General features: G+C 41.6%; 1 protein-coding gene across 7 annotated transcripts in view; it reads right to left on the bottom strand.

Moving 5' to 3' along the window:
* The window catches only part of MARK2 (microtubule affinity regulating kinase 2), a 2,737,523-nt gene that overhangs the window by 1,418,440 nt on the left and 1,298,522 nt on the right, over window positions 1-20,561 (bottom strand). For all 7 annotated transcript variants that reach the window (XM_044075616.1, XM_044075618.1, XM_044075619.1 and 4 more), the window contains exon 8: window positions 18,821-19,057. In XM_044075616.1, the coding sequence (XP_043931551.1) occupies window positions 18,821-19,057 (237 nt within the window). The remainder of the gene's footprint in view (window positions 1-18,820; window positions 19,058-20,561) is intronic.

Below are 20,561 nucleotides of genomic sequence, written 5' to 3'. Positions count from 1 at the left end.
TCACTATGGCTGTGGGGATTGAAATGGGAAACTCCAAAGTTCTGCGTCTGACCTCATCCACCAAAGGAGGTCTTTTCTGCAGAAGTTGGTTATACGAATCTGGTAACAAAGGGGGTGACAGTTTGGGATCCACTGACAAAAGAAAGAGCCACTGCAGGGTCTGCATATGCAGCTTTGCTAGAGGCACTATTGGGATTGAAACTGCCATAGATCCTAGGGCCTGAAAAATTTCCCTTGCTGAGACTTTTGTTTGAGAGAGTATCACTCGAAGCTGAAGCGTCATTCTGTGGAGTCTGTGAATTGGGAGTGATACCAGGCAGGACTAAGTATTGAACACTGCTCCAATAAATTCTATTTGTTGTGTGGGAGTAAGGTTTGATTTCTCCCAATGTATCAGCAATCCCAACAATTTTGCCAGAGACAGAGAGAGGGAGAGAATAATGCAGTGCTGTTACTAGAAGATGCTCGGTGGGGGTGGTGAGAAGCCAGTCGTCCAGATATGGAAACATCTGGAATCCTTTTAGTCTCAAGTGAGCTGTGACCACTGCTAAGCATTTTTTTTTTAACACTCTGGGAGCTGTAGAGAGACCGAATGACAGGGCACAAAATTGGTAATGACTGGCTCCTAGCCGGAAGTGAAGCAGACTCTTGGAGAGTTTGTCCATCTTGACGTGGTAATGTGCATCCCGGAGATCTACTGAGCACATCCAATCGCCTTTTCTTAAGAAGGGAAGAATGGACTGAACCGTGACCATCCAGAATTTGGTTTGGGTGACAGACTTGTTTAAGCTGCTGAGATCCAAAATGGGTATCCAGTCCCTGTGTTTTTTGGCACTAAAAAGAATCTCGAGTAAAATACAGCTCCGCGCTGGTCTGGTGGGACTGGTTGGATGACTCTTTTTCAGACAACTTAAACGTTGGGAAGTTTCCTTGGAAGGTTTGGTTGACAAGAAAGGGAAATGGTGTAACCTCTGGTAATGATGCTCTGCACCAAACGATTGGTGGTGACAGATTGCCAGGCAGCTTGGTGCAGACAGAAACTACTCCCAACTGCTTCCAGAGGTAAGCAATCAGGCTTGCTCCTTGGGAGCACTGGTAAGGCTGTCCAGAAAAGGAATTTCTGGAGCCTTGGTTACGAGGACCTCCTCTGCCTCTTCCGATCAATCCAACTAGAACAAAGTCAAACACCATTCAAAAAAGACACAAATATAGTAATACAGTGATATGTAATGAAAAAAGAAGCACCTTACTAAAAGCCAAAGATAATAGGTTAAACAGGAAAGACAATACCAGCTATGGTATTGAAGAAATGACACAAAGGGTAAGGGAGGAAAGGCAGTACCAACAATGGTACTTGAAGGATTGCCAACAGTAACAACGGGTAGAGTATAGAGGAGAAAAACAAAGTTAGACAAAAGAAAAAACACTATAAATACTATTTATACAATAAAATATGAAGATATCACACATTTTTCACACAAAAGTCAAATAAAGTTCCACTTAGCTGAGAGCTCGGCTGAAACGTGTCTTTATGGCTATGTGGCAAACGAGATCTGAGGTAACAGGGAGAAGGGCAGAAGGGCATTCTTGGTAGAGACTTAGTTCAAGAGTTTTTTGGCTGGCGCGAGCTTGGTATAAGGCAAACTCTGTTCTGAGGGCTCAGAACTGAACCAATCCGTGATGAATGGAAAGAACAACATCAGATCTATAATTCAAACTGGAAAGAAATGATGATGAAAAAGGGGGGGCTCAAGTAACATGGAGAGACTGGGATTTTGGATGCAGGCCTTTAAGGAGAACAATAATCATACAGAATATTATATTCATAAAGTAGCAGAAGGTCGTCTAACAACTAAGCCAAAATGGGAATGCAGAAAGGAGATTCTGCCGTTAGGGATGACTGCAATTAGGGATACAGACAATAAGCAAGGGGGGTGGGAATATATTGGAGAAAACTGGCAAAGGAACCAAGGTACTGGGAGAGCAAATAACTAAATAGGGAAAAGTAATAGAATGGGAAGATACCAATAACTCATTTGGACTGCAGACTAAAGACTGCCTTCCACATTCAAGGATTGATATCACAGTATAGGCAAAGAGAAAAACAGTGAGGTCCTAAATGAAAGACCAGCACTGGTATTTTAGTAGAATCTAGAACAAATGTTGCTGTTAAGAAAGGACTAATTAGTAGATCATATAAAATACTGCATGATAACTATAAGAATCAATCAATCAATCAGAGGAGGTTAGGAAGTATTGGGAAGAAAGATTAGATAAGCAATTCACAAAGAAACAGTGTGTGTGTGTGTGTGTGTGTGTGTGTGTGTGTGGGGGGGGGGGGGGTATATGCATCAAAATCTAGAAGATTTAGGATCTTTGCCTGAAAATGTTTACATAGGTATTTTTATACCTCAAGCAGACGTCAAAGAATTTTTCCTCAGGTAGACAGCAAATAATGGAGGTGTGACGGGGAAGAAAGAGGTAAGTGGGAACATATTTTCTGGGAGTGTAATGAGTTGGCTGACTTTAAAGATTCTCTGTAGACTGCTCTGTCAGAGATGCTGGGTGAGCAAACTGGAGTAATTAGGGAAATTATTTTTTTGAGCTATGATACAGAATCGGAATTGCCTAGACATAGTAAGGCTTTGCTAAGTCTAATTATGATGGCTGCCAAAAAGCAATTACTAGAGAGTGGAAATCAAAGTCTAAAGTAACTTTACTAGAAGTAGTGACGACAGTAACAGAGATAAAACAAATGGAACTGGGATCTTTAGAAAATGGTTGGAGCAAATTACATAGGAAAAATGGGAAATATGGGATCAATACATGCAGAGAAAGGACAAGGTTTGAAAGAATATTAAAAAAAAAGTAGATAAAGGCTGCCTCAACCCAAAAACCAGATAGAACAAAAAATAAACAGGCAGCCAAACTCAGCTAAAAACACATCAGTTTATTAAAAGTGATAAGTGCGTTCGTGCAGGTACTCTGCACTTACTCATATCAACGCAGCACTAACAAAAACTCTCTCAAATAATACAGTTATTTACACTTACGCCCAATGAAGGGGGTATTGCTGCAGTTAGGCTAATTCTATTGAAATATAGTTCATTTTCATCTGATATGTTGATGTTAACTTCATATTTACTAGAGCTAATTCTTGAGAATAATGTTATGTTTAATAATGTTATACATTGGCAGAAGATAGGCATAGCTATGGGCACGGCTTGTGCCAATAGCTACGCCAATCTGGTGATAGCACACTGGGAAGAAGAGTTTGTATTTGGCTCGAACAGGCTTGCTTCATGTATTAAATTTTATAGGAAGTTTGTGGATGACATTTTTCTTTTATGGGATTGCTCTATTCATAAACTTGATGATTTTATAATGTATTTGAACACAACTACCACTTTTCTTAAGTTTTTTAAATGTGTAGCTTTTGATAAGTTTGACTTTTTGCATACACACTTTGTTAAGACAGCTACAGGGTCTTTAGAGACTATGCTATATAGGAAAACTTGTCGTACCCTGGGCATATTTTTCGTAACATGGTTAAAGGTCAAACTTTTAGGATTTCTAGGTTACATACTAATGATGTGTAATTTGGCCAGGCTCTGAGTGAGCTTCAAGATAACTTTAGGGTGAGGGGATATTCCAATGATGAGGTCATGTTGCCTGCGAGTCATTTTATGGCTGCACAATCAGATAGGACAAAAACCTTTTACTCGGATGGACATCGATTTGTAGCATTATCTGTAAAAACGGGCCAGTGTTACTAGCAGATGATAGTATTAGGGGGATAGATGGCCCACGTCCGAGATTTAGTTTTTAAGAATAGTAAGTCACTTAAGAGGTTTATGCTAAACATGAGGCAAAAAAGTACAGTTGTGTACACTTACCATAAATGTAGATGTTCGAGTGTATTCACTGTTGCAGTCATCACATTTGGGTAACCTGCTGGCAGGTTGCCCTCAGTCGGCCCAAATTCCAAAGTCTTGGGTCCTGCGTCGGTTACTGTCTCCTCTTCCATGACGTCAGGTCATCAGGGGTATAAAACAAGTAGCCAACATTTTATTTAGTTTTTCTTGCCCCAGATGTCAGATGCCCCCCAAAAGGTAGCAAAAATATATATGTACATGCATCAATATAAACTTTACCTTCATCTACAAGCAAATACACCACATAGGTTGTAGAAGATAGAGAAGGAAAGATAAACTCCAGAATGAAAGGGGGATGGCGGGCAGGTAACCTGGACTGCAACAGTGAATACACTCGAACATCTACATTTATGGTAAGTGTACACAACTGTACTATGTTCTTGGTGTTTCACTGTTGCAGTCATTACATTTGGGTAGAATCCCAAAGCTATGGTTGGGAGGCTGGAGCCAAAAAGCACTAGGTGCGGCTATAAGGCCCTGCAGAACTGCAGTGGCAAAGCCTGCCCTGGACTTAGAGTAGAGAGGCAAATGATAATGCTTTGTAAAGGTGTGAACAGAACTCCAAGCAGCAGCCTCTAGAATGTCTTTGGTTGGTACTCCTCTGAGAAAGGCTGCTCAAGTAGCTGCAGCTCTGGTGGAATGAGACCTAATGCCCTTGGGCACAGGTTTACCATGGTGTAAGTAGCAGAAACGAATGCAGTGGCTTATCCACTTTGAAACAGTCTGCTTTGAAATGGCCTTTCCTTCTGGTCCTGCAGCATATGTCACTAGTAATTGCTCAGTTTTTCTTAGAGCTTTAGTCCTGTTCAAGTAGAATCTTAGCTGTCTGTGTACGTCCAAGGAATGCAGAATTCTCTCCCCCTTGTTCTATGGATTTGGATAAAAGGTTGGCAGATGAACAGTTTGGTTAAGAGCCACACTGGAAACCACCTTAGGAATAAATGTTGGCTTTGTCCTCAGAAACACCCTGTCTGGGTAAAATATGATAAAAGGCTCCACAGCCATGAGGGCCTGTAGCTCTGAGACTCTTCTTGCTGAAGTAATTGCTAGTAGCAGAGCTGTTTTCCATGATAAGAACTTTATATCAGCAGTAGCAGCTGGTTCAAATGGAGACAGGGTGAGCTTTTCAAACACATGATTGAGGTCTCATGCAGGTATTGGTGATCTTCTAGGAGGTCTTAACATTTTGGCTCCTCTAAAATACTGCTTTAGTGAAGGATGAGAAAAGATTGGTGGCTCTGTATTGTAATGAGCCGAAATGGCAGAGACATGGATTTTAATTGATGAGAAAGATAAGCCTTTGTCAAGCATCTCAGTCAAGTATTGTAATATCCGAGGAATATTTGGTTCTGCTGTATCAGTTCCTTGTGCTTGATTCCAAGCACAGAATCTCTTCCGTTTATCAGCATAAGATTTTCTAGTACTAGGCCTTCTGGCTTCCAAAATGACATGCATCACAGCTTTACTGAGAGGTGTTGTTTGTATAACTACATGAACAGCCATGCTGCCAGGTTCAGTGTCTGGAGTTGATTGTGCAGGATCTGACTGTTTTGCTTGTACAGTAGTTGAGGTCTTTGAGGTAAGGTCCAAACTGGGTATTGAGACAAGTTCCTTAGGATTGGGTACCAGTATTGGCGGGGCCAGTCCGAAGCAATTAGTATCATCTTTGGTTTCTCGTCTGACTTTTAGGAGGACCTTGGGAAGAAGAGGCAGTGGAGGAAAAGCGTAAACCGATAGGTTTTTCCAACTGAAGGATAGGGGGTCCACTTTCCATGCTTGTCTGTGATACGTCCTTGTCTAGAATCTTTTCAATTGATAAGTTTGAGGGGAGGCAAACAGATCTATGTCTGGGCTCCCCCATTTCTTTATCATCATGCTGAAGACTTGTGGATTTAGTTTCCACTAGTGAGGATCCATAAGGTTTCTGCTTAAATAGTCTGCCAGAGTATTTTGCTTTCCTGGCAGGAATTGAGCTTGAAGATGTATTTGGTAAGTCAAAGCTGTGTCCCACAGTGCCATGGCTAATCTGCAAAAGGGGGTATGAGTGCGTGTCCCCCTGCTTGTTTATATGCCACATGACTGTGGTGTTGTCCGTCTTTATCAGTAGTTGTCCTGGATGAATTAAGTCCTTGAAGACTGTCAGGGCATTTTGAACAGCTAGCATCTCTTTCTGGTTGATATGTAGATGTATTGGTTTTAGGGTCCATATGCCCTGAATGCATCTTCCCGCCATGTGGGCCCCCCAGGCATAATCTGATGCGTCTGTTAAGGTTTGGCTGGCAGGGGGTAGAGTGAAGACCCGTCCCATGTTTTGGTGACATGCCTTTGCCCACCAGAGAAACTCCTGTTGTAGGCAGGGAATGAGAGGAATCACTGTTTCCAGAGTGTGACAATGTTGACTCCATAAACGTTTTAGGTACCACTGAAGTTTCCTCATATGCAGTCTTGCATATGGAATCAGTAGGATGCAGGATGCCTTGAAGCCCAAAGCCTGCAGAACTTGTCTTGCAGATAACTGGGTTTTTGTTGCCATCAGTTTGAAGTAAGTAGTCTGTTGCCTTTGCTTGTCTGGCGTGAGGTAAGCCATCTGGGCAGTTGTATTCAAGCTTGCACCCAGGAATGTTATCTTTTGAGCAGGTACCAGTAGTGATTTCTTTTCGTTTATTGTGTACCCTAGGCATGTTAGAAGCCTTTTCACAAACGTCAGGTGGTGAAGAAGAACGTCCTTGTTCTCTGCTTGAATGAGACAGTCGTCCAAGTAAGGATATATTTGAATAATTCTTTGTCTGCAAAATGCAATTACTGGTGCCAGGCACTCTGTAAAGACCCTGGGCACAGTAGATAAGCCAAAAGGCAGTGCAGAGAATTGGTAATGCATTAAGCCACCCTTGAATCTGAGGTATCTTCTGCATGATTGCCTTACTGGGACATGCAGTTATACCTCTTTTAGGTCTAATGTCACCAGCCAAGCATTCTTGCCCAGCATGGGCAGAAGCTGCTGCAAAGTCAGCATTTTGGATTTTGGAATGTCCAGGTATGTGTTCAAACTTGATAAATCCAGTATTGGGCGCCAGGCCTTGTCCTTTCTGGGTACCAAACAGTCGAGTAAAAACCTTGTCCTTTTTCCTGTTCTGGTAATGGCTGAATGGCCCCCATACCCATGAGGGACGCAACCTGTTTCTGTGTCTCTGCCCATTGATTTTTTGGCAAATCTGGCCAATCGTTTGCCATTGGCAGAGTATGGAAATGGAATCTGTATCCCTGTGATACTATGTTTAGCACCCACTTGTCCTGGGTTATTAACTGCTAATTTTGAGCAAAAAGTGCTAATCCCCCCCCCCCCCCCAAGGGTGCTGCCAAAAGATAAGTGCTTGGTGAAGGCAGAGGGAAGTCATTGGGACTGTTTTCTGTAGGCTTGCCCTTTATCTCCTCCAGATTTGGAGGTATAAGCGCCCCATTCCTTTGACCTGTATGAATCTTGTGCCTGTTATCTGGAACCCTTAGGGCGTTGGGATTTATCCCTTTGAGCTCTGTCTGACACAGGAAAGGACCAACTTTTTGTAGGCCAGTGTCTACTGAATCATGGTGGCTGCACTTGTAAGAAGTCTTTTACAGTTTGCATAGACTTAGCTTTGTCTTCCATTTTCTTTAAAACTTCTTCTGCCTTAATACCAAACAGAGTGCCATGCTGTAAAGGTGCATCTAGTAATTTAGCTTTAACATGATCAGGCAAATTTTGTTCTTTTAGCCAGGCATGCCTCCTAACAACAGATCTAGTAACTGCGGCCCTGCAGGAGGCCTTCAAAGAATCAAAACCACATTGCAAAGTATGCTTTCCAACCTGTTCAGCTGCATGCAATAATTCCTGCAATTCTTTAATTTCTGCACATTCAGAAAACAACTCATTTTCTGTTTCAGCAATCCCATAACATGTTGTTAATACTTGAGCATATGAAATTGGTAGTTTAAGGCTCTAATTGCCAAGGTTGCAGATGTATAAACCTTTTTTCCCCATCTATCCAGTGCCCTTGAATCTCTGTCAGAGGGGGTACGATTTTTTTGCTGTTGAGGCCTTAACTCCCTTTGGACCCTGTGAAATAGTTTCAGGGTCAGCAGCAGGGTTTCTAAATAAACATTTGTGTGAGTCGGGGACCCTGTAATATCTGTCAGGCTTACTGAGAGCCGGAGGTAAGGAGTCAGGGGTCAAGCTTGACTCCGAAAACACATCATCCACAATGTCTAAAACAGGGGGTATGGTTAAAGGCCTGTGCTGAGGGAGAAGGAAATAAATCCCTGAGCCTCTTTTTTGATTCTGAGAAGTGTTGACTCTCCCGGTGAAAATGCTCCTTCAAAGTATGTAAGGTTTCTCCAAATGAATAATCCTCAGAAAGTGATGCAGATGGTATAGACTTCTCTGCATCAGAATCCTCATAGGGAGGAATAGGTAATTCCTGATCAGTAGAGGAATCAGAAGAAATAGAAACCTGATCTGAAGATTCACAATCAGTGTCTTGCCTAGGCCTCTTATCTGGTGGGGGATGAGAACCCCTGATCAAGGTAATAAGGTCTTCAGCCATTTTGATCATCTGTTTTTTAGGCATAGAGGCCTGTGCACGTGGCTCATGCGCCGTTTTTTTTGGTTTTAGAAGTTGCTTTTGTCTTTGGTTTTGCAGCTGTCGTTGGTTTAATATAAAAATGTTGTGGTCTGAATATACCCTCAGAAGCTGGTGCCTGCTCAGCGGCTCTGGACCCAGCCAAGGGAGATACATCTGTGGGTTCAATAATTTGAGTATATCACGGCATGCCGGACTCCACATGGGTGTCGGTATGGGCCTGCGACTCGAAAGTAGCAGGTATCAGGGGCTGCGAAAGCATCTCACTGAGTAACGGCGAACCAGCAATTGACTTAGGAGAAGCTTCGTCATTGGTTCTGGACTTCAGCTGTCTGTCTCTGTCCTTTTCTTTGCGTTTTTTTATGTACTCCAGTAGTCGGATTGCTATCCGACAACATTTCTGGGTAGTTAAATCTGTTTCCAAAATACTTTGAGGCAAAACTGTACCAACGCTTAATAGTGTGTTGGTTAAATCTAGCACAAAACCGACAGCCAGGCACATTGTGATCAGGGCCTTAGCAAGGAATACAGTATAAATGGAAATCCTTATGAGGTATTTGCTTCCCACAAGTAATACAATTGTTAACTTTTCTGACATCGGTATGGAGAAAGAAAAAAGTTTCCCCAAAGGGGTACTTAGCTTTAGTGAAGACTTCGGTTCTGAAACTCAAACTCGAATATTTCAGGCATTGGCCAACCGGCACTTGCGAAATGCTTCTGCTTTGGGCACCGCGCAGCAAGAAAGACTAAAGAAAATGGTGTTGGCTGCTTGTTTTATACCCCTGACGACCCGTCACAGAAGAGGAGACAACAACCGAGGGAAGGAACCAAGTCTTTTGAAATTTCAGGCCGACTGAGGGCAACTTGCCAGCAGATTACCCAAATGTAATGACTGCAACAGTGAAACACGAAGAACATCTGCTTATATATCAGAAAACATGGGTACATATCCATGTAGGGTGTACGTTGGGCTTTTAAGTACATTTCTTCTGATAAGATTTTTGTTCACCCTACTAATGATTTTAAATTTACCCCTCATTTCCATGCTGACTGTAATAGTTCCAGTTTGGTACATCAGGCCCGGTGCAGGGTTTGTTTATATTTTTATGTTGAGAAAACTATTCGTTCTTTTAAGGAGCGCACTTTGGGGCATATAGGTTACATTCGTAATAAAGATCCTACCAATGCACTTTATAAGCATACACACGAAAATAATGGATACAGTTTTGGTTTCTTGATACTACAGCTGGCCCATCCGGACATTAGAGGGGTTGACATCAACAATAAGAGAGTTAACTTAAGTGAAATGGATCATAAATTGTCTGCACACAGAGTACCAGGTTTGAATGAGTATGTTCCTTTAAAGCCTGTGCTGAAGGCTCGTGCACTGCTTCATTGATGTAAGCTGTTCTTAATTGTTTTATTGGAGGTATTATTTAAGAGAGAGTTTTTGTTAGTTCTATATTGGTCTGAAGAAGTGCAGAGTACCTGCACGAAAGTGTTTATCATTTTTAATAAACGGATTTTTTTTTTTTTTTTTAGCTGTGCTTGGGTGCCTTACCTATTATTTTTTGTGCTATAAAGTTTAAAAGAAGCCAAGATTTGAATGAGCTATGTAATGGTTGACTAACAATGACTGGACATGTTAAAAGTGATGTATAATGTTTGCAGCTACAGTTGTGTTGGCGCTGTTAGGAATGTATAATGTTCGCAACTGAGATTGCGTCACTATGGTTTATTTTCATTTATACAAATGTAACATTTCCTATGTCAGACGTAATTTAATAAAGATGTTTCTTGTTTAAAAAATAAAGCACATAGATGCACCTGCTCAGTCTTATGAGCCATAGCAACAAGTTTTTCCAATGAAGTTAGTTTCACTGCTTAGCAAATTCTGCAGAATATCCTGAACTTGAACAACTGAAATTTTCCTTTGCAATAATTCTGTAACACAAAAGCAGAGTAGGACAGACAAATGTACAGTGTGAATAAATGGATGGAAATTTTCACCGAATCCACTATAGCACATTCTAGCTCAGGGATCTCATGTAGATGAAATATGATCTTGGCAGAAGGACATTGCTGCATATAAAGGTGATGATTTTTTTAAATAAATCTAATAAAGAACTAGGGCCAGTAAGGAGTTTTTAGTGTACTCGAGGAATGTACTTACGATTCTAATGTCTGAAACTAATCAAAGCAGAAGCAGCGAACACCCTCGCTTCTGGAATAGTAATTGAAGATGTAGTCTTGATTTCTTTGACTGCCTCCTTAGATCTTCACCTCTTTTCAACTTTATCTTCTCTCCTTGTATTATTTTTATTCATGTTTTTGCATACTTATAAAGGAATTACAAAATGCTTCCATATACATTAAGTAGTAACATTAAGGTGTTTTAATTTTAGTTCTATTGAATTTCAGGCAAGTGTCACAAGGTTAATACTGTACATTATATCCCAAAAAGAAAAAAAACAAACTGGTAATCCTTAAGGATTATCCGTCTACTACAAAAGCAGCTGTTTACTTTTTAGAAGACATAAGCGTCCTTCTTCTATTGCCAACAAGAGCTGTTCATTTTTCCTTAAAAAATAAAATAAAATCACCAATGGTAGACTAACTCAAGCCACTACTCAAATTCCAGTGTGAACAAAGGACTTGGGTACTGAAAAAATGAGAACTACAGAAGTGCAAGACAATGCTGAACATGTTGTAAGTGTCTTGTGTAACCTGCATCAGCACCTTTGCAGGTAAGAGATCAGAGCTTGTCCTAAAAGTGAAAAAAAAAAAACAGATTAACAAAATCTGACTAGGCAAGAGAGTAGAATGTGGGCACACCCAAAAGTTATGCTAGTACAGTTGTGCCACACTTACAATAACTGTTGATGTTTGAGTAGATCACTGTTGCAGTACATATTCTTGGGCCTTCTTGCCATGCAGAAACTAGTGACTGGTCCAATTTCCAGAGTATTTACATCATCCCAGGTTGATGGACGTCAAGAGACCAATGTCTAGACACATCAGGCTATACCAGGGGTTCCCGCTGGTGCCACCTTCAGGTGTTTCTATGTAGTCAGTAACCACCTGATGCTTAAGGATAGCACAACGCTTTCAGAACCTATTACAATTAGTTTTAAGGGGAAGGTCTAATCTTGGGTATGTAGTCAAGAGAGAAATGGGGATGAAGGTAGTTAAGGATTACCCTCCAGACAAGACTCATCTCCTGGGTTGCGGTAGTGGCCAGCGAAAAAGCAGTAGTAGGAGATTAGGAGTTTGTAATGCAACACTGATCTACTTGAACATCTATAATTATGTAATTGTGACACAACTGTACTATATCCTTTGTACTCAATGTTGAAGTACTAATTTGAGGGGGGCTCCAAAAGCTAAAGTTGGGGGCGAGGCTGTCTGATGGCCCTTGAGAGAGCAGGTTCTGTAGGACAGCGGTAGCAAACCCTGCTCTAGCTCTGTATGCACCAGCTAAATAGCAATGCTTAGTAAAGGTGTGGACAGATGCCCAAGTGGCAGCTTCCTGAAAAGGCTGTGTAGGAATATCTTTAAGGAAAGCAATACTAGCTGCACTGTATTGAGTCCTGTCAGATTCTGGTAAAGGTTTAGCATGCCAGGAAAAAAAAAAGAAAATGATGCAACTGGCTCTCCATTTGGAACTGGTTTACTTGGAAACTGGTCTGCCTTCTTTGCCCTCCACAAATGTCGTTATCAGTTGATTCGCCTTGTTTGTGGACTTAGTTGTGTCTAGGTAATAGCTGACATGCCACTGTGCATCCAGAGAATGCAGAATTTGCTCTGCTCTATTCTGTGGGTTTGGAAAGAACACCAGCAGGTGAATAGCGATTCAGGGTATGTTCTTATACTATCTTGGGCATGAAGGAAGGGTTTGTTCTTAAGATTACTCTGTCCTTGTGAAAAACAGTAAAGGGTTCCTTGCATATCAAGGCTTGTAGTTTTGAGACCCACCTGGCTGAGGTAATGGCTATCAGCAGGGTGGAATTCCAGGTGAGCATTTTTACAGGAGGGAAGCTACTGGCTCAAAGGGGTGCAATATGACCTTTTTCAGAACACAGTTTGAATCCCACGTGGGTATTGGATTTCTCCTTTTGGGTCTTAGATGCATCACTCCTTCTGGAAATTATCTCAGGTGTGGATGAAAAGATATAGGAAAATTGCAGGCAAGGCAGAGAGAGACTGCTGAAGCATTTACTTTAATGCTGGAACAGGGAAGACCTTTTTGAAATAATCATGAAAGGTACTCCAACAGCAGTGCAATGATCACATTTGCAGGACTAATGTGTCTGTTTTTGCACCAAAAAGAAATCTTTTCCATTTGTATGAGTCCCTGGTAATGGGTTTCCTTACCTCTCTCCAGACAGAAAGTACTTCTGAAGAGTATTTTGCGGTCAAAAGCCACTTCTCCAAGCTGTTGGTCTGAGGGTGAACAAGATAGTATGGATAGCAGATTCCACCAGTGTAAGGATCAAGTATCTGCCCTCACTAAGAGTTAGGAAGAGGGAGAACCAATGTTGCCATGGCTAGAAGCGGACTATGATGATCATGCTTGGCCTGTATGATCTCACTTTTTTCAGCATCCTGGGAATCAACTGTAGTGATAGAAAAGCATCAAGGAAGAGGTCTATCCATTTGAAAGAAAAGGCACCCCATGTCCCAGTTTGTTGGGTTCTGCAGCAGAACTTTTGTAGTTGTCTGTTCTGATGAGAGGCAGAGAGGTTTACACTGGGATAACTCCACTGATGGGTGATGTCCACGGAAATTTCTCTTTTCAGCATCCATCCACTGGGGTCCAGAAGATCCCACCTGAGTCTGTTAGGGTTTTGTTCTGGCCCAGTATGTAAGACGCCATGAGAGTCAACTGGAATTCATTGTGCTAATAGCCAAATGTTCATTGTAATGCCACACAGTGAATAGGAACAGGTTCCCCCCTTGTTCTTGTACCATAAAACAGTAGTGCTATCTGTCCAAATCTGTAGTGTTCCTGGGTTGAGTTTGAAATGAAAGGCTTTTATAGCTAGAAAGACTGCCAACATCTCTTTTTGGTTTATGTGCAGCTTTTGCTGTTCCCAGTTTCAAATGCCCTGTACCTTTAAAGGGCCTAAGTGAACTCACCAGGCCATGTCAGACCTGTCTGTTGTGATGACTTTGTCTGCTTCTGGCAGACAGAAATTTGCCCCTGGGTTTTGCAGGATGGTGCTTAACCAGCACAGGGAGTGGTTCCTTCTTTAAGCAGGGAAGAAAAGACAATAGGGTTTACAAAGGCTGGAAATGTTGTTTGCAAGTTTATCATCATTATCAAGAAACCACTGGAGTTTTGTCAGGGGGGGGGGGGGCCATTAGAATGTAGGGTACCATGTAACTCAATACCCTTAGGTACTCCCTCGCACAGATCATCTGCTTTGGTAGAAGAAATATTAATAAAGGCAAGCCACCTTGTCCTGGGGTAGGAAGGCGTTTTGTTGCACTGAATCTGTCAGTGCACACTGAAAAAGAATACTTGTCTGGGGCTGAATATGTGACTTTCAGAGGTTCAGTATGAGACTCGCCTTTTAGAAGCACTCTATGGTGATTTCTAAGGATGCCTGGAGTTGTAGGACAGACTCTCCCTGTATGAAGCAGTTACTCAGGTAAATAAGGAAACCTAAGATGCCGCAATGGGCTATGACTAGAGCCAGATATTTGGTGAAAACTCTGGAAGCAGCAGATAACCCAAACGGTAATGTAAAACACACTGGTAATGTAACCCTGCTGCCACAAACCATAGGTACCTCCTGTGTTCCTTTGAGATAGGGACATGCAGCTAAGCGTCCTTTAAAGCTGCTGTCACCATGTAAGCCCCTTGATAGAGCGTGGACAATAGTTTCTGCAAGGTTAGCATTTTGAATTTGGGGCTGTATAACAACTTGTTTAAATCTGATAAGTATGGGACTGGTCTCAAAGTGCCTTCCTTTCTTGGAACAAGAAAAAATCTTGAATAGAATCCTGTCTCCTCACCCCCTGCAGGAAATGGCTGAATGGACCTTTGTTGTAAGATATTTAGTGGGATAAGAGGGAAAACAACATCCTGTTCTTTTTGTGGTTTTGGCACCTGTAGGAAGGGTGGTCTTTCCCTGACTTAAACAGAATATTCCTTTTCTAAGATGTGTAAAACCCATTTGGTCTCTGGTGACAAGATTCCACTGTTGCAGAAAGGAAGAAAATCTTCCTGCTAGGGGCAGGGTGTGGAGCTGTGCACAGTTAAAACTGATCAGGGGCGTATAGGTTCCTTAGAACTCCCAAAGTCTAGGGCACTGATCTGGTTTCCACCTCCTACATTGTCTAGGTCTCTTCACTCCAGCAGGCCTCCCCTTATCTTGTTTGGGGGGAGAGAGTGACCATTTTGAAGCATAATTTCTATTACACCTAGGAGTGGGAGACTGAACAGTTGTTCAAAAACTTTCCATAGCAGTAGATGTCCTACTGATCACTGCTGTACTATTACTGATATATGACTTCCACCACTGATGTCCGGAGAGGGTACCAAAGCTTCACCTTCCTGAGGTTTTATGGCAGATGCAAGACCTCAGCTCATATGTACTGGGGTATATAGACTGCCATATGAGCATGGATCCTCAGATTATCTCCAAGCCAATTGCCTGAAAACTACTGAGAAAGGGAGACTGGTTAGCTAGGAAGGGTGTAGCTAGAATAGGTAAGAAACTCCCCCCATTCTCGTGTAGCAGCTCAGAGCTTAATGCAAAGGAGGAGAAAATGGAAGCTGAAGTAAGGTAGAGAAGACAGGATAGACTGTGGGACAGAATATTGCAAAGGTCTTACCACAGTGTGAGTAGCAGAAACAGCTTTATAAATCCAAGCTAAAATACTTTCTTTGAAGACTAGCTGGCTCAGCTTAGGGCTCATAAATAATACAAACAGCTGGTCAGTCTTTCTGAAGAATTTAGCTTTGTTCAGATAAAATCTCAGTTGCCTACAAATGTCCAGAGAATGTAAGATCCTTCCTCCAGTTTTGTGGACTGGGGGAAAAAGTGGGTAGGTGAATGGCACGACTGAGGACAGCTCAATCACTACCTTAGGCATGAAAGACGGACTAGTCCTGGGAGTCAACCTGTGCTTGTGAAACCAAGAAAAGGTGGAATGGCCATGAGAGCCTCTAACTCAAACTCTCCTAACAGATGTGAGAGCCAGGACAAGGATATTTTCCAAGTAGAGAATTTTAAAGTGGAAGATGCTACAAAAGGAAACAATGTAAGCTTTTTGAGTACAAAATTAAGATCTCAAAGGGGGAGAGATGAGTTAAGATGCAGGACTTCCCTGAGGAAAGCCCTGACCTCCTCTCTATCCATAAGTGGAGGGCTAAGAGGAAGAGAGGCATTGATAATTGACAGGTGAGCTTTTATAGAAGAGTAGGCCAAACCTGATAGAAGTTAACAGAGATTACAGTTACAGATTTTTGCTTCCAAAAGCAGGTCTCCCCACTGGAAGTTCCCTATGGGGAAGGCAATGTTTTGGTACCCTAGTCAGATGTCAGCAGTGGAAATCCATATATCAGGAATACTTTTAACAGTGACACCAGTGAGGTCATATATGGTATTCCTTCACAGTTTTAATTTGTTTTTCCTTTTTATCCAGTTTCTCAAAAATTTTTTCAACAGGAGGTCCAAAAAGGAACTTTGTTGTCTTATCCAGCACCCATGAGTTTTGTCTGCACCTGGTCAGAATGTGGATGGGTCCTCTACCAGGCATGTCTATGTATGACAAAACCTGTAGCAGCTGCTCTACAAGATGCATCCAAGTGCATGGTAACCACATTTCAGAGAGCATCTAGAGACCTGCAAAGCTGATTTGGCTGTTTCCTGTAAGTCTCTCTGTAAGCTTTGCCAGTAATGGATTCTCATTTTGAAATTATTTGTTCTATTAGAGAGACTAAGTATTTCAACACGTGAAACTGGCAATTAAGAGCCCTATTGGAGAGGGCAGCATAAGTATAGCCTTTTTCCCCCAAACCTATCCAACAGTCTACTTTCTCTGCTATTTGGAAGGGGGTGTCAGGCTGCACTCTTAGTAGCGCCCTAGGAAGATACAGTGGAAATAAAAAGGTCAGTTACCGAGGATTTTTATAGGGGTGCTTGAGTGTGCCAAGAAATCTATAAAAGTGGTCTGGTTTTCTAGGGGCAGGTGGCATAGAGCACGGGCATAGAGATGTCCTCAAAGACACTGTCCATTACTATATGCACTGCAGGAATAGTTAGTGGCCCTGGGGATGGAAGTTTAAGAAGATGTCTGTAGTGTGTTTAGGCCTGAGTGAATTCCTTGCTCTCCCAATTAAAGGCCTCTTTCACATTATGTAAATTATCCCTTGTGGAGAAGTCTTCAGGGGGAGAAGCAAAAGAGAGAGCACAATCTGAATCAAAATCAGGACAGGTTTGAAGAGGAAGGTGGTCAGAATAGGATAACTCTCTCTCATCTTCAGATCCTGAGAATTCTAAGCCTTCGGGGAAGGAGACATTCCTTCTGCTGGGAGAAGCCTCAGGAGTAAGGTAAATGTGTGTAGTATCTCTGGACTTCATAAAGGCTATGAATTCCTGGGTTATCTTCAGAAGATTGTGTGCTTCTAATTTGGCTGTAGCAGCAGAAGACTGGGAAGTTTGCTGGGTTAAGCTGAGTGATCTCTTAGATTCAGGTGTCTGTTTAGGAGAAAATGCCTCCAAACATGGTCTGCTGCTGGCAACGTCAGACCATGCTGCAGAAGGCTGAACACATCTGATAGATGGAAAAGAAGAGTCATTCACTTCAGTAACGAATTCTTGAGTGCCAGAAACAGAAGCCTGCAAAGTGGCTTTGGACCCAATTAGCAAGTGTAGTTGGAGTGGCAAAATCTAAAAGGCCTTCTGCAATAGCAGCCTGCTGATGGGCCATGCCAGAAGGCTCAGGCCTAGTAGTTTCCCGGTCAGGGGTCTATAAAAACACCTCACCTGAATCAAACAATTTAATGCAGGCACTGAAGACTTGGTGGCATCAGCTTATTCCTTCTTCCTTAATTTTTTTGTCTCTTTACTTGCCTTGGCAAGAGAGTCTGAAGCCAAAGACTGAGAGGAAACAGAGGGGACCTGGTCCATGGACTTCAGCCTATGCTCAAGCATCTTGGCTCAAACCCTAGTTCATTTAGAAAACTGAATTTGCCTCAGGTATTACAGTATCTAGCTGAGCTGCTGAACAGTAGACTTTCATTTTCCTCCATAAAAATCCATGCCTCAGCCATTTCTGCAGAATTCAACACTGATCCACCCTTATTCTCTCACCCACTCTTAAGACAGTTCCTCAGAGGAGCTACGAATATAAGACCACCAAGGAAACAACCAATGCCAGCCTGGGATCTTAATTACATTCTAGAAAAATTAACATTGCCTCCCTTTGAACCAGCTGCCTCAACAGACTTGCAATATTTGTCCTGGAAAACAGCCTTCCTTCTGGCCATTACTTCAGCTCGTAGGGTTTCGGAACTACAAGCCCTCATGGCTGTGCAGCCCTTTCTCATCTTCCATCAGGACAGGGTTTCCCTTCGAACCAACCCGTCATTTATGCCCATCTGTGATTACTGCAGCTGTATGCACGATGAGCATCATGCTGAGGCCCAGACAAAAGAAATTAAAATCTTTATGTGGGATGTGCTTCTTATACATTAAGCAGTTATTAACTTTTTTAAACACAGACTAAAAGAAAGGTTTCCCAAATATGGTACCAACACTGGATAAAATTAGCTGAGCGAATGACAGAGCATCTGACAAGTATGAAACTGCAGAGTAGGCACTAGAAAGAACTGAAGATGGTTCCAATGGATACCCCTCTTATAAAATGACATCTGTCGGTTGGGGATAATGTACAAACTCTAGAAAATGGGCCAGTTGGGGCTTCTGTATAGCAGGAAGACCTAAGAATCAGTGTGGCTACACTGACTATGAAGAACATCTACTATTAGAGTGATCTTCCTACACAAGAGTCTACAAAAATACTGTAGTATAAACAAAATGCAGAAGTTTGAATGTTACAGAAATGCAGATGTTTATGTCTGACACAATGACATATGAATCTCAGTATACAAGGTGATGAAACATTTCTCTAAGGGAAACATTAATTAATTAAGGAACTTGGAAAAGACAGGTCAAGCTAGAACAAACGGAGGCAGTAGTTTCTTACATGCCAACATTGTACAGCATTTTAGTGAAGAAAGACAAGAAATAAGAGTACCTTTAAATTCTGTCCATCAAAAGGGAGTGATCCGCTCACCAAGGTGTAGAGAATGACACCAAGACTCCAGACATCCACCTCAGGTCCATCATATTTTTTACCCTGGAAAAGTTCTGGTGCAGCATAAGGAGGACTACCACAAAAAGTGTCCAATTTATTTCCAAGTGTAAACTCATTGCTAAACCCAAAATCGGCTATTTTAATATTCATGTCACCATCTAATAGCAAATTCTCTGCCTGAAACAAAACAGAAACCAAAACACAAAAATTAATATGTGTGGTCAACAGATAAAGACAGAGATTTAACAAATCTTATAACAGAACAATCAAAATGGAAAACTGCAAAGGAGTGCAGTAAATGTTTGCTACGGTTTAATATTATACACATACTAAAAATGCATCTTTTCCCCCAAGAGAATGAGTGTGAAACTGTTTTGCTTGTTGGTTTTTTCACAAGACACTTCAAAAGTGACACCACCAAATATGTTGTGAATTTTAACAGTGCACAATATATGTTATTTCAGAATACTGTATGATGACATGCTGACTTTAAACATAACACAAGAATGGCCAGTAGCTTAAAGAAGGAAACCACTAAAGACATTCTAGACCGTTAAGTCAAAGTGCTATTAATGCCTTACTGAGTCGAACCATTATGAAAACACAGTTACTAATATTTACTTACAATTTTTCAGAATGTAAAGAAAAAATGCTCTCACCACATCAGATTATCTGTGTGGAAATCCTCTACTGTGGACCGAATGAAAGACTTTCTTCATTTGAACCCAAGCTCACTTTATTCTCTCTCTAACTCCTGCAATTTGGGGGGGGGGGGGGGACAGGTGCCTTCCAACATATGCCACTGCATCATGCTCCAAGCCATGGGAGTGTGTCGTGTCCTGTCCTTGCAGGAAGCTGCACTAACATAAGAATTGACTTGGGCACATGACATGCCAATATTAAAGCAATAACCGACGACGTGGTGTGGTATATTGAGGATTTGCCCATGGTTGGTGTGGTTTAATCACAAGGGCGAAGCCCAAGTGATACTGTTATTAGACAATGACATTAATTAAGAAAAAAAATACTTACTTTTCTTAAATAATGTCTTTGGATAACGGCAGATTACTTTTCTTCCGCCAGTTGTGGCATACTACTACTTCGTTTTGATGCACTGCGCATGCATGGGACTTGCCAGTACATCAATGCTTTGAAACAGAAGCAACAAAGAAAACAAAGTTTCTGTTGCACTGTTTTCTCTCTCTCTTTTTTTGATTGTAAAAAAAAAAAAAAAAAAGTTTTGGGGCACTTTATACCAATGGAAAAAAGTCCGGGCGACTGGACCTTTTTCCGTTGGTATACTGTGGGATTTACAACGGGCACCCTAGTTGGGCTGGGTCAATCAGCGTGCATGTTTTCGAATAGTAATAGGGAGTCATTATGTAATAGGATTTATTCCATTCCTGGGAGTGCAGAAGGCCTTTAAATGAAACTACTACCCTATGCACTTTTCAAAAATATCTACAAGCTGAAGGACTCTACAACACACATATTTTTCAATTTTTAAAAAATGACATTAAAAAAATGAGAAGTACATACACAATAATAAGAAAACAAAGTATTACATCTTCATTATTTTGATGCAGTACGTTTTCCTTTTAACAATTTTCAATTATTGTAACATTATGCAAGTTGCTCAGTTACTGCTTTCCCTTAAATTTCACTCCTCCTACTGAACTTT

The sequence above is a fragment of the Protopterus annectens genome, chromosome 6.part1, assembly GCF_019279795.1.
Source record: "Protopterus annectens isolate FY-2018-M chromosome 6.part1, PAN1.0, whole genome shotgun sequence".
NCBI lineage: Eukaryota > Metazoa > Chordata > Ceratodontiformes > Protopteridae > Protopterus > Protopterus annectens.
The sequence above is the reverse complement of the archived record's forward strand: the minus strand, read 5'-3'. Positions and strand labels throughout refer to the sequence as shown.